The following is a 14,759-nucleotide window of genomic DNA, read 5'->3' on the forward strand; positions in this document are numbered from 1 at the left end:
AGCAGCAGCAGCAGCAGCAAGGAGAATACACAAATAGTCAATATGAATATGAAAAAAGGCTTGTCATTAGTGAAATGATAATCAGAGCCACAATGAAATATTACATATTCATTAAAACAGAATTAAAAAATGAAACAAGTGTTTCTGAGAAGGTGGAGAAACTAGAATCCTCATACACTACTGTGAGAATATAAAATTTGAAGCTACTTTGGAAAAGTCTGGCAAAATTCTTTAAGCAGTTAAGCTTAGAGTTCCTGTATAATCCAAGAATTCCACTCTAAAATAAATATCTGAAAGAAATGAAAATGTGTCCACACAAAAATATATACAAGAATATACATATCAGCATTATAATCAGTTCTGTTCAATCGCTCAGTCGTATCCGACTCCCTGTGACCCCATGGACAGCAGCACTCCAGGCCTTCCTGTTTATCACCAATCCCCGGAGCCCACTCAAACTCTTGTCCATCGAGTCGGTGATGCCATCCAACAAAGCCATCCTGTGTCGTCCCCTTTTCCTTCTGCTCTCAATCCTTCCCAGTATCAGGATCCTTTCCAATGAGTCAGTTCTTCGCATTATAATATAATGTGGAATTAAATCAAATGGTTATCAACAATCTGAATGATAAACAAAATGTATGATAAACATTGTACTGAGTTTGAGGATTTGAGGATCAGGAAAAGGCTTAACCATAAAATGGCAGCAGCATAACTTTAGATTTCTTGGGCAGCACTGGGACAGCTATAGTAAGAGAAGTCCCACACCGCGGGACTTCCCAGGGGTAGTGGTCAGTGCCACCACTCCAAGGGGAAAAGAACAAGGAAACTCCTGAGACAAATGGGTAATTAGGCAGGACGTATGTTTCTTGGGACTTCCCTGGTGGGTCAGATGGTAAAGAATCTGCCTGCCAATACAGGTGACTTGGATTTGATCCCTGGGTCAGGAAGACCCCCTGGAGAAGGGAATGGCAACCCATTCCAGTATTCCTGCCTGAAGAACTCCATGGACAGAGGAGCCTGGAGGGCTACAGTCCATGGGGTCACAAAAGGTCAGACACAACTGAGCGACTAAGCTCCACTACTATGTTTCTTGATAATATCTTTCACTCTCATGGAAGGTAGACACTGGGTCAGAGAGCCCTCAAGGGCAACAGTGATTTGGAATTTTTTATAGCTTCTGGATTTGTCTTATCTATAGCTAATAGAAGTTGGGTCAGCTTTGTGAGTATACCAATCAGGCAGTCTCTGTGTGGTTACAATTATGTTTATGTGGGATATATTGACAGGGACTGCATGTAAAGAATTTCAATTTGGTGCCAGTGAGCTTGAGATTAAAGTCCTGCTTGCTATAAAGAAGTAAACAACATACAAGTCAATAAACAGGTTCTATCTTTAATCCATTTACATAATACCATAAAGTCAAAAATCATTCAGCAATAAAAAGGACTGAAGTACTGAATCATTATACACCAGTATGCTAAATAAAATGTTAGCTACAAAACATATTATGTATTATTACATTCATCAGTTCAGTTCAGTTCAGTCCAGTCACTCAGTTGTGTCTGACTCTGCAAACCCATGGACTGCAGCACACCAGGCCTCCCTGTCCATCACCAACTCTTGGAGCCTACTCAAACTAATGTCCATCGAGTCGGTGACGCCATCCAACCATCTCATCCTCTGTCATCCCCTTCTCCTCCTGCCTTCAATCTATCCCAGCACTTTGGTCTTTTCAAATGAGTCAGCTCTTCGAATCAGGTGGCCAAAGTATTGGAGTTTCAGCTTCAACATCAGTCCTTCCAATGACATTCAGGACTGATTTCCTTTAGGGTGGACTGGTTGGATTTCCTTGCAGTCAGTGGGACTCTCAAGAGTCTTCAATACCACAGTTCAAAAGCATCAGCTCTTTAGCACTCAGCTTTATTTCAACTCTAACATCCATACATGACTACTGGAAAAACCATAGCCTTCACTAGATGAACTTTTGTTGGCAAATTATATTCATAGGAAAGTCCAAAATAGGGACATCTGTTAGACCAGAAATTAGATTAGTGGTTCCTTGAGACATAGTCTTTTTCAGATCAATTTTCTTTGTAGGTTATTTTAAATTATTAAAAATAGTTCTTGTGCTCAGGTACCACTAATGGTAAAGACCCTGCTTGCCAATGCAGAAGATATAAGAGACATGGGTTCGATCCCTGAGTTGGGAAGATCCCCTGAAGGAGGGCACAGAAATCCACTCCAGTATTCTTGCCTGGAGAATCCTGCGGATAGAGGAGCCTGGCAGGTTACAGTCCACCGAGTCGCATAGAGTTGAACACGACTGAAACAACAGATCCTTATTGGTTATCTGTTTTATATATAGTAGCATTTATCTGTTAATCCCAGATTCCTAATTTATCCCTCCACCTTACTTTCCCCTTTGGTAACCCTAAGTTTGTTTTCTGTATCTATGAGTCTATTTCTGTTTTGTAAATAAGTTCCTTTGTATCATTTTTTTTTCCAGATTCCATATACAAGGGATATCATATGATGCTTGTCTCTTTCTGTCTGATTTACTTCACATAGTATGATAATCACAGTCTCTAGGTCCATCCATGTTGCTACACATGGCATGATTTCATTCTTTTTTATGGCTTAGCATATATTCTATTGTATGTGTGTATATAAAATGGAATATACATCTCACACATCTTCTTTATCCATTCTTCTGTCTATGGACATTTAAGTTGCTTCTATGTCATGGCTATTGTGAATAGTGCTGCTATGAACATTGAGATGCATGAATCTTCTTGAATTAGAGTTTTCATCTTTTCCAGATATATGCCCAGGATTGAGATTGCTGGATCATCTGGTAACTCTATTTTTAGTTTTTTGAAGAACCTCCATACTAAAGACATACATTTTTTAAAGTAAAGAAGTGGAGAAAGCTATGCAATGCTATCACTAATCCAAAGAAAATGGGATAAGCTATATTAATTTCAGAAAATGAGAACAAGTATCAGGGATAAATATCAGGGATATTATATTTCGATAAAATAATTTCAAAGATAAATCTTAATATCTATGCACCAGACAACAAACCTCTAAATTCTGAGGTAAAACTGATAGAATGACAAGGAGAAATAGAGAAATCCACTATGATATTTAGAGAATTTAACATGTTTTTTTCAATAACTAATAGGTCAAAATCAAGCAGAAAACAGATGAAAATCTGGGTCTCAGAAGTATCTATATCATTCAGTGAAGAAAGGCCTTCCTAGTTCCTACACACAGAACCTATGGTTTCTGGATTATTTGAGAGCTAACCAAATCAGTTCAATTATTTTAGCCCAAGTTTTCTTTCTTTTATGTTTATGAAAGTGTACTGATATTCATTCAGTTATAATTTTCTTTTAATAGAAGCCTTACCTGATGGAAATTTTTTTCTCTCTTGAACAAAGACTTTATAATATAATATATTAATATAAATATATTTAATATTTTACATTAATATAGAATACACATTATATTAAAATATTTTTATATCAATTTTGTGGGAAATATTGTTGATGTAGACTACAGAGTCTATATTATACTTGAAGTGAAAGTCGCTCAGTCATGTCTGACTCTTTGCGACCCCATGGACTTAGTCCATGGAATTCTCCAGGCCAGAGTACTAGAGTGGGTAGCCTTTCCCTTCTCCAGAGGATCTTCCCAACCCAGAGATTGAACCCTGGTCTCCCACAATGCAGGGAGATTCTTCACCAGCTGAGCCACAAGGGAAGTCCAAGAATACTAGAGTGGGTAGCCTTTCCCTTCTCCAACAGATCTTCCTGACCCAGGAATCGAACCAGGGTCTCCTGCATCGCAGACGTATTCTTTCCCAACTGAGCTATGAGGGAAGTCCCTATATTAGGCTTGAAGTAATCTTGAAATCCAAATCCTTTTCATAAAGTAAGGACTTTACAAGTTATAACTAATAACTTCACTAGAATATTGTCTTGATGACCCTTTTAGTTTCATAAACATTTAGTGCTAATTATTAAAATCATAGTTCTATTAAGAATAGTCTAACCTGGATTTAGTGAGCATATTCTCTAGTATATCAGTATGAATATAAATCAAAATCATGCTTTTATTCTGTATAGTGAAAAAATACAGGTTACTATTATAGTATTATCATACTACTATAATACTATTGGACTTCCCAGGTGACACAGTGGTAAAAAATCCACCTGGCAATGAAAGAGATGCAGGAGATGTGGGTTTGATCCCTGGGTCAAGGAAATACCTTTGAGTAGGAAATGACAAGTGAAGGTGAAAGTTGCTCAGTTGTGTCTGACTCTTTGCAACTCTGTGGACTATACAGTTCATGGAATTCTCCAGGCCAGAATACTAGAGTGGGTAACTTTTCCCTTCTCCAGGGGATCTTCCCAACCCAGGGATTGAACCCAGGTCTCCCACATTGCAGGCAGATTCTTTACCAGCTGACCACAAGTGAAGTCCAAGAATACTGGAGTGCATAGCCTATCCCTTGGAGTGAGTAGCCTATCCCTTCTCTAGCAGATCTTCATGACCCAGGAATCGAACTGAGATCCCCTGCATTTCAGGCTGATTCTTTACCAACTGAGCTATCAGGGAAACCCAGTAAATGGCAATCCACTCTGGTATTCTTTCCTGGATAATATTGACAGAAGAGCCTGGAGAGCTACAGTCCATGGGATGGCAGAGTCAGACACATTTGAGCACGAACTCACATAATAGTACTATTATCTTAAAAACAAAACATCAATTTTAATATTTAAAATAAAAAATCTACATTAATATGAAATCAACATAAAGAGGGGGAAGAGAAAAGTATGTTTTAGAGTTTCTTTCAAACTTTCTGTTGGTTGAATTTCTTGAGGATTCTGTCACGAATCTGCTTGGTCTTGACACTATAGACAATGGGGTTCATGAGGGGTGGCACCAGCAAATAGACATTGGCCATGAACACATGGACAAATGGGGAAGCATTCTGCCCATAGCGATGGATCATAGATAGTCCAATCATTGGTGTATAGAAAGTGAGTACAGCACAGATATGAGAGATGCAGGTATTAAGAGCTTTCACTCTTTCTGTCCTGGAGGCTATACTCAAAACTGTGCCAAGGATGAGGATATAGGAAAGGAGGAGGAGGACTGAATCAAGTCCCATGGAGCAGATGACCACCACGAGGCCATAGATGCTGCTGACCCGACGGCTGGATACAGTTGTCTTGATGAGGTCTTGGTGCAGGCAGAAAGGGTAGGAGAGAATATTGACAGGACGATATTGAAGCCTTTTTAAGAGGAAAGAAGCTGGAAAGACCAGAGCCAAGGCCCTTCCAGTGATTGCCAAAGCAATCCCAATGATTACATCATTGGTTAAAATGGCTGCATAACGCAGGGGTGCTCGGATGGCTACCAGGCGGTCAAAGGCCATAGCCAAAAGCACAGCTGACTCAATAATTGAGAAAACATGAATGAAGTACATCTGGACCAGACAGCCATTGAAAGAGATCTCCCAGGCATGGAACCAGAAAACGCTGAACATGGTAGGCAAGGTTGTAGTGGATAGGCCCAGATCAGTAAATGCCAGCATTGACAGGAAGTAATACATTGGTTGGTGGAGGGAAGGCTCAGTTCTGATGATAAATAGAATGGTAATGTTCCCTGCAACTGAGGTGGCATAAACCAAGAAAATAGGGAGGGAAATTAAGCCATATCTGCTTTCAAGGCCTGAGAAGCCTGTCAGGAGGAAGCAGGGGTATTGGACAGAGTCATTAAAGACAGACATTGTGCTGATGGAGGCACCTTCAGTCTAGGTGGGGAGACAAAAACACAGAACAGTTAGGGTGAAATGCACAAAGAAACAACACTCTGATGTATTCTGCTCTTTCAGTCACTCCTATGCTCATTATGTATAATTACCACCTGTATTTCTTATTTTACAACTTATTTACTTTTCTTCATTGTGCATTTATTGAGAACATATTTTATTAAAGGAAATCTGGGTAAGCTAAAATATAGATAAATATATTGGTCTGGATAAACTGTTCATACAGATTTTTCCCTAACATCTTGCAGAAAAACCCAAACGAACCTTTTGGCCAACCTAATATGAGAAATACCTTCAGGTATTAACAATCTAGTGGATCGAGAGAGTTAAAATTAAAATAAAGTGTTAGTTTAGATGCAAGGTCCTTTAAAATACAGAAAGAGAAAACTGACAATGCAGAGAGGTCAGAGAAGATTTCCTAAAAGTAATTCTTGAATTAGGTCTCAAATGACAAACATGAGTTAGATGGAAACAAAGGACTGTGTTGGGTGGTCTATGCTGATCAACACACATGTAAATACAGAGAGGTATTAGTGTAAGTGAATATAATTGAATAAAGCTATAGGTTAGGGACAGAAGTGCCCCGTGACTCAGCAGTAAAGAATCTGCCTGCAATGCAGGAGCCTCAGGATAGGCAGAATCAATCCCTGGTCTGGGAAGACCCTCTGGAGGAGGGCATGCAAACCCATTCCAGTATTGTTACCTGTAGAATCCATGGATAGAGGAGTCTGGCAGACTACAGCCCATAGAGTTACAAAGAGTTGGACAGGACTGAAGCGACTTAGCACACAGGCATAGGGTAGGTAGGCTTTTCAGACGGTTATTGGAATTAAGACTGCATATATGGACCAAAATTTCAGGAGGAATTTATGCATAAATATAAAGATCTTGAACATAATCTTAAAAGATATAAGAAAGACATTTTAACAAAAAGGGAAAAATTCAACCATATTTGTACTATATTGCTGTCATATGATCCCCAATCTACCCTGTTGCACTAATTCAATTATACTTTATAGTTTCCTCTGACACACTTAAAAAAAAAGTAAATAATTTCTTATTTCTCTATATGGATTAAAGGAGATTTTCTCTCTGATATCATTTTCCTTCCTTTGCAGGAACAGATTCAATTAGAATAATTGCTTTATATATTCTTGTCATGTAGTTTATGCACTATGCTAATCATAGCATATTAGGTAATACTGGTCTTTCACATTTCCCTTTATTTCCTAGCTTTTTATATCACAGATTTCTCCTGATCTCTTATATCATCACTGAATGATAATTGTCGTTCCTTTGAGTCTTACACACAATCATTTTCTTTGTCCTTGATACTCTTCCTCAAATCTTTGAATACCTTCAGAAATTCCATCCTGCCTACATATTCCAGGTCTTCCCTCTAAGATCACTTTCTCCTACTTTGTACAAAAGTCTCTGACTTAGGATATTCCTAATCCATCTTCCATAGAGGAGTCTGTCTGGTACAGACGTAAGCAGTCAGCTCCCAGTGGCTGTTTCTCCAGAGTCACAGAAAATCTGAAGATAATTGTCATTCACTGGTTCTGTCACTTTGGAAGACTAAGAAAATTTTTGAGCATAAAATTGGGAATTGTATAACTTTATATAATATTTAAGAGATTCAAGAACATATATCTGAAATTTTGGCATAGTTTCCAAGACCTAGGAGACATTTGGGACTTAAGTGAAGCAAAATGGTGATGGAAATGCTAAAGTAGCCACAGTCTTAAGCATATCAGCCCTGTGCACTAGTAACCAAAATCAGGTGTAACCTGGAGTGCCCAAGTTATCACTTATAAGTATTATTCCTCAGGGCTTTTCTTCAGAATCACTTTGCTTAATTCTCTTTTTGGCTTGTATTTTAAGAGCTTATAGAAAAACCTAAATGATCTTTTTGGCCAACCCAATAATATTGCTAAGTGTGCATGATTTCAGAGAAGGCGATGGCACCCACTCCAGTACTCTTGCCTGGAAAATCCCATGGATGGAGGAGCCTGGTAGGCTGCAGTCCATGCAGTCGCAAAGAGTCGGACACGACTGAGCGACTTCACTTTCACTTTTCACTTTCATGCATTGGAGAAGGAAATGGCAACCCACTCCAGTGTTCTTGCCTGGAGAATTCCAGGGATGGGGGAGCCTGGTAGGTTGCCGTCTATGGGGTCGCACAGAGTTGGACACGACTGAAGTGACTTAGCAGCAGCAGCAGTGTATAATTTACTTGACAGTGAGATAGAGGGAATACTTAAATTATTATTGTTGTCATTTTTAACATCATCGTTTTTAGTTAATATCAGATAGCAGTATTTTCAGAGACCAGAGATTTTAGTACATGGGTTCCTATCATATCTTCTGTCTATGCCTGGACATGAATTAATAATACCATCCCAGAGCTCTTTTGAGAAGCCTCTGAGGACAATTGCTTGGGACAATTGTCCCTTTCAGGGACATGGCAATCTGTACCTCTGACCTATCCCAAAACAGTGATTTTACACAAGCTATGGTCATCCTATCACTTGACTTCTCTTTCTTCTTCCTAAATTCTTCAAATATATTAGATATTAATTCATTACCCATTTTTTTCACCTTTGAAGACTTCTTTCAGGTGTAGACAGGTTGGCTGGTTCTCCAGTCTGCCAAGCACGGGAATTTCTTATAGGTAGAGAAAGCCACTGAATACGGGCATAAGAGAATAATGAAAACACAGTGGATCTTGATGCAGATAGTTTTTCAGGGAAGCATAGGTGTCCTGAGCAGGGTATTTGCAACTCCAGAGCCAAGATAGCATATTTTTGTGTTCAAGGTACTTGGCTCTGCCCAGCTAGGTGCTTGATCAGCACTACACTTTGGTGCTTTAAATACTCTAAAGGGCATGTTCCCCCTTTGACTAGTGCATTCCCTCAGGACTAAATTTTCTTTTCCTTAATGTGAACTCCAGGGAAGAGAAATGATGTCATTGCCATTGGAAGATTGTCTTCTGCTCTGGAAAAGGAGATGATCGTGCCAAATTCCCAATCTGGGAGTCCAGGCTCAGCAGCAACTGAGAAAAACTGGTGGGGTAGGAAACTGAGCTGTTACTGATGGAGTGCTAGGGATTCAGAGTAAACAAGTTTGAGAGTTAGAAAAACCCCAAGGGAACCCTGTAATAGGGGTTCCCTAAAATATTGTTTTATTTACTTTCAGGAGTTTTTCAAAGTTTCCATAGTAAATGTGAGAAAAATTCCCTTGTGCTCCCTGTAGGGAGAAGGGGAAAGGGACCATTTTGAAATATGCCAGAGCACTTGTTCTTTTCAAGAAGGCCAGTCGTAGGTAAAAACTAGTTAATCAGAGGCTAAACTGCAGGGGTATTATCAGCTCCTAACTGTCCTGGGGGAAGGAATACCCAACTTCAGCCCGCACTAGCCTTCCTATTCTATGTAAGGGAGAGAATTTAAAAAAAAAAAAGAAAAGAAACACTTGTGAAGTTCTCAGTTCAGGGGCTCTGTGAACTCTTTAGACTCACTAAAACACTGAGACCTAATCACAGGACTACAGGATGCTTTCCCTACCCCATGCCTTACCACACGTTAACAAGGGCCTATTTAAAGCTGTTCCTTTTACCTGGTACATAATGTCCAGCTATCAAGAAAAAAATACAGAGTCCTTTCTCTTCTGGAGTAATGTATGTGAGAGAGGTGTTTTTCTTTTTGTTTGTTTGTTTGATTGTTTGTTTTAGCTTTTTGTTTTGCACTGGAATATAGCCAGTTAACAGTACTGTAATAGTTTCATATGGACACAAAGGGACTCAATCAAACACATACATGTATCCATCCTTCAAACTTCCCTCCCATCCAGACCACCACATAATACTGAGCAGAGCTCCATGTGCTATATAGTAGGTTCTTGTTGATTATCCATTTTAAATATAACTGTGTGTACATGTCCATCCCAAACTCTCTATCACTTTCCCCCATCATTTCCTCCCTCCAGCTCCTGCCTTGGCAACCATAAGTTTGTTCTCTAAATCTGTGAGTTTGTTTCTGTTTCAGTTTAATGAACTTAATAAGTATATTAAGTTCATTTGTATCATGTCTTTTTAGATTACCCATATAAGGGATTTCCTTCTCTATCTGACTTCCTTCACTCAGTATGACCCTCTCTAGGTCCATCCCCCATTGCAGGTGGTCTCCCACATTGCAAGTGGCTTCTTTACCAGCTGAGCCACCAGGAAAGCCCAAGAACACTGAAGTAGGAAGTCTATCCCTTCTCCAGTGAATCTTCCTGACCCAGGAATTGAACCAGGGTCTCCTGCATTATTGGCGGATTCTTTACCAGCTGAGCTACCAGGGAAGCTAAGCTCCATCCATGTTGCTGCAAATGGCATTATTTCATTTATTTCAATGGCTGAGTAATATATTCCATTGTATGTATGTATATACACCACATCTTCTGGGCTTCCCTGATGACTCAGATGGTAAAGAATCCACCTGCAATGCAGGAGATCTGGGTTCAATCCCTGGATTGGGAAGATCCCCTGGAAGAAGGCATGGCAACCCACTCCAGTATTCTTGCCTGAAGAATCCCCATGGACAGAGAAGCCTGATGGGCTACAATCTATGGGGTCACAAAGAGCCAGACATGACTGAGCGACTAAGCACATACATACAAAATCTTAATCCATTCCTCTGTTGATAGACATTTTGGTAGTTTCTACATCTTAGCTATTGTAAGCAGTGCTGCAATGAACACTGGGGTGCATGTATCCTTTTGGATCAGGTTTTTCTCTGGATATATGCCAAGAAATGGTATTTCAGGGTCAAATGGTAGCTCTATTGTTAGTTTTTCAAGGAACTTCCATACTGTTCTCCGTAGTGGCTGCATCAAGTCTGAAACTTCTCCCGGAAGTTGGAGAATGTTATTAACACATGCTCTTTTTTTTCTTCCGCCTCTTCTTCTTGGATTACCTTGTCCAGTGGTGTGCTGGTAAACAATGACTTAACCAGTCATTAAGAGTAAAATACAAAGTACTTTCTTTTATGGAGTAATGTATGTCAGATCTTTTTTTTTTTTCTTTTTTTTTAAGCTTTTTAATTTGCATTGGAGTATAGCCAATCAACAGTGCTGTAATAGTTTCAGGCGAACTGCAAAGGGACTGTCATTCTCTACAAGAATTTTGAAAAGCCCTGATGTGTAGTGTCCGTCAGTTTCTGCTGTGGAAATACTCCCATCATGACTAACTTCAAACTACCAATGTGACATTACAGAACGTGGAGTTGAAATGAGATATGCACAGTTAGCTTTCATAAGGCAAAACAAGCCAGCTTAAACATACCGATGTCTTTCACACTTTGCTCAGGAGGTAGGACTGAATTTGACCCATGAGGCACTGCTGAGTGTCAACTACCACAATACCTGATTCCTTAATCCTCAAGTAAAATTGGCCACTCTTTAATAACAATATTTCAATGACTTCTGTTAATTTTTCTAAGCTTTCTACATGTATAATTCTATTAAATATTAATTTCTTAATATTTAGATCATCTATTCCACTTTTTATATATCCACAGTTTTGAAAGCAGTAATTGCCATGACATGAGTTTCATATTTCTCAGTATATATTTATTGGGAGCATGAAAAGACAGTAGTGTTTATACTAACAAATATTTTATGAACATTCATGCTGCTTGGGGAATACCAGCCCCATGGTGACATGTTATTATACTAGTAATGACCCCATGATAAAAAAAATTGCAATACAGCTAAAAAGAAACTGAATATATAAGAATAATAAAATACCACTGATGAAACCATATGTATGTCATCTTAACAAAAAAAAAAGTAGTAAATTATCGACAATAAGGGAACTGAGAATAACACTAATATTAGCAATCCGCACAGACATGAAGAAGAGGAAAGAATACTATTTAAAAATGAGAGTGATTATCATGCACCCATCCCAATCCACTCACAGATTTAGACACGGAATCCTGAGCGATAGTCCTGAACAGGAAACCTACAGGTATTTAGACATGTGCTATCAGGATTTCACGGGCAACTTCCATGTGTCTGCCCCAACATTTGATGGCAAGTTGAAGGAGCAGATAGACTTACAGTGGGGTTGGGAGAAAGAACCCATCTTTCTCCCAGTGCCAGCAACACTGAGGCCTCCAGGAATGTGAATGTGTGGATGAAGAGGAGCTGGACATAGCAAGCATTTGCCTGCATCTCCCAAACATTATCTCCAAACATAACGCAGCAAGCATGATGGGAAGTGCGGATAGGCACATACTTAGGTCAGTTAGTGCCAACCAATGATGAGGTGAGGACTTATTTCATAACCAACAGTGATGGTAGCAGTTCAAATTCCTCCCAGGAAGACAAGTTCCAAACTTACCCCAAAAGTCAGAAATATTTTGTTACAATATTGTGACATTTTGGCATGAGAAGCAAAATAAAATGGAGAAAGAGAGATTGATTTCTGAATTTTAGATCATAAACATGAGAAACATATGAACTTAATGAAAGTTATTATAATCATTAATAGAAATTTAATAATATTAACAAATAGTAAACTTTTTCAAAATAATCTCTTTTACATACATTGTCTGTCATATATCTCATAATTACCTTGGGGATACAAAAGGTCATACTTAACAATTTTGCTATGAAAATGTGAATTTCTTAAGGGTTAATGATTATTTGAGATCATGTATATAGGAAGGGAAAGAATTAGGAATTTAACCAGATGGCCAGGCTTCAATAATGTACTCCTCATCTACTTAAAAGGCTACCTTATGATTTTCAGTGGGAAAACCAAAGGTGGCTGCTGCTGCTGCTATGTCGCTTCAGTCATGTCCGACTCTGTGCGACCCCATAGACGGTAGCCCACAAGGCTTCCCCGTTCCTGGGATTCTCCCCGCAAGGACACTGGAGTGGGTTGCCATTTCCTTCTCCAATGAATGAAAGTGAAAAGTGAAGGTGAAGTCACTCAGTCGTGTCTGACTCTTAGTGATCCCATGGCCTGCAGCCTACCAGGCTCCTCCATCCATGGGATTTTCCAGGCAAGAGTACTGGAGTGGGTTGCCATTGCCTTCTCCAACCAAAGGTTAGAGGTACTTAAAACCTCTTCCTTAGCCCAAACTTGCAGAGAATTCCTAGACGAATCTGCTTTGTCCTGACACTGTAGACAACAGGGTTAAGCACTGGGGGAAGAAGCAGGTATATGTCAGCCATAAGGATGTGGACTATGGGAGACAAATGCTTCCCAAAGCGATGGACCATTGATACCCCAATAACTGGCACAAAGAAGATGAGCACCACACAGATATGAGACACACATGTGTTGAGTGCCTTTAGCTGCTCCTCATGAGAGGCAATGCCCAGCACAGCCTTCAGAATCAGGACATAAGAAAGAAGTATAAAGACAGAATCCATGCCCAGTGTGGCAATAACTACACACAGTCCATAAACACTGCTGATCCTGGCATCTGAACAGGATAACTTCAGAACATCCTGGTGCAAACAGAAGGCATGGGAGAGGGCATTGACATGGCAGTAGTGATAGTGTCTCAGCAGCAAAGGTGTGGGTAGTACAACTCCCATGCTTCTTAGCAGGCAGGCCAAACCAGCCTTGCCTATTACACTGTTGGTGAGTATGGTGGTGTAGTGCAGTGGATGGCAAATAGCAACAAAGCGGTCGAAGGCCATGGCCAGCAGCACTGAGGACTCCAGGAATGTGAATGTGTGGATGAAGACGAGCTGGGCATAGCAAGCACTAGCCTGGATCTCCCGAACATCCAAACATAATACAGCAAGCATGGTGGGCAGTGTGGACAAGGACATACCTAGGTCAGTTAGTGCCAACATAGAAAGAAAGTAATACATGGGCTGGTGGAGTGAGGACTCTGTCCAAATAACAGAGAGGATGGTAACATTACCAATAAATGCTAACAAATATGCAAGACAGAATGGGATGGAGAGATGTGAATGAACATACTCCAGTCCAGGAAAACCCCTCAGAATAAATATAGGTTCCATAGTATCACTGTTATTCCAGACCACCATGGTGACTCTTGACAAACAGGAATATTTTCTGTTATCCTGCTTTATCAAAGTTATCCCTGATGAACATAAGCAGAACAATTGGTATATGATACACCTTTCCTCTAATCTCATAGAGAAAGGAAGGAGTTAACTCTTACAGTTCTTACATAAGAAGCATTTCCCAGTAGTCAAAAGCATCAATTTCTAGAACAACAGTGTGTACCCCACAAGTCTGGTCATCTCTGACAAGAGCTTTGATGGATTTTCATTGAAGACACTAAAAAATTAAACAGCAAAAGAGCAGAGAAAGAAATATTTACTATATATTATGAGATAAAAATAGAGAAAATTCAGAGTAAATGTCTATGGATTTTCATAAGCTTCCTGTCAGTAATGTTCTTGAATTAATCACTTATTGTTTCTAGGCTATCTTTTAATCCCTGACAGCTGATTTGGCCCTAAAGGCTCACCATTAATTTAATTTCATATTTATTTAATAATGTATAATACTTTAAATTGAAAATATGTAATATTTTAATAGTGGCAAAACCTATACAGTATTATAAAGTAAAATAAAGTAAAAATTAAAAAATAAAAATAAAAAAATAAAAAAAATAAGCACACATTATATGGAAAGAGGGAATGGAAAAGGATACATATGTATATGCATTCTCTCTTTTACCCACTCTTTTCATATATATATATATATATGTATGTAAGAGGGAATATATATGTATATATACATAAAATAAGGTCACTGTAATTTTTGAAGCTCTTCCTATATGCCTTCCCACAAAATAATGTTAAAATAGATTTACTTCAGACATCTAGTACATGTCATGTGTCTTTAATTAGTAATAATTTGCAATAATACTCTTCA

The 14,759-nt window shown here is 39.1% G+C and overlaps 2 protein-coding genes across 2 annotated transcripts; both read right to left on the reverse strand.

The window, feature by feature from the left end:
• Positions 1–4,858: 4,858 nt before the first annotated feature.
• On the reverse strand, positions 4,859–5,800 carry LOC138420642 (olfactory receptor 51G2-like). The gene has a single exon (XM_069553959.1). The coding sequence runs from the start codon at positions 5,798–5,800 to the stop codon at positions 4,859–4,861; it is 942 nt and encodes a 313-aa protein (XP_069410060.1).
• A 7,152-nt stretch (positions 5,801–12,952) lies between these two features.
• Positions 12,953–13,900, reverse strand: LOC138420479 (olfactory receptor 51L1). Its single transcript, XM_069553710.1, has one exon. The coding sequence runs from the start codon at positions 13,898–13,900 to the stop codon at positions 12,953–12,955; it is 948 nt and encodes a 315-aa protein (XP_069409811.1).
• Positions 13,901–14,759: the final 859 nt, after the last annotated feature.

This window comes from Ovis canadensis, chromosome 15 (assembly GCF_042477335.2).
Source record: "Ovis canadensis isolate MfBH-ARS-UI-01 breed Bighorn chromosome 15, ARS-UI_OviCan_v2, whole genome shotgun sequence".
Lineage (NCBI taxonomy): Eukaryota > Metazoa > Chordata > Mammalia > Artiodactyla > Bovidae > Ovis > Ovis canadensis.

Bases quoted from the DNA above. Each gene is read 5' to 3' on its own strand.
- LOC138420642 (XM_069553959.1), bottom strand. From the start codon at position 5,800: ATGTCTGTCTTTAATGACTCTGTCCAATACCCCTGCTTCCTCCTGACA.
- LOC138420479 (XM_069553710.1), bottom strand. From the start codon at position 13,900: ATGGTGGTCTGGAATAACAGTGATACTATGGAACCTATATTTATTCTG.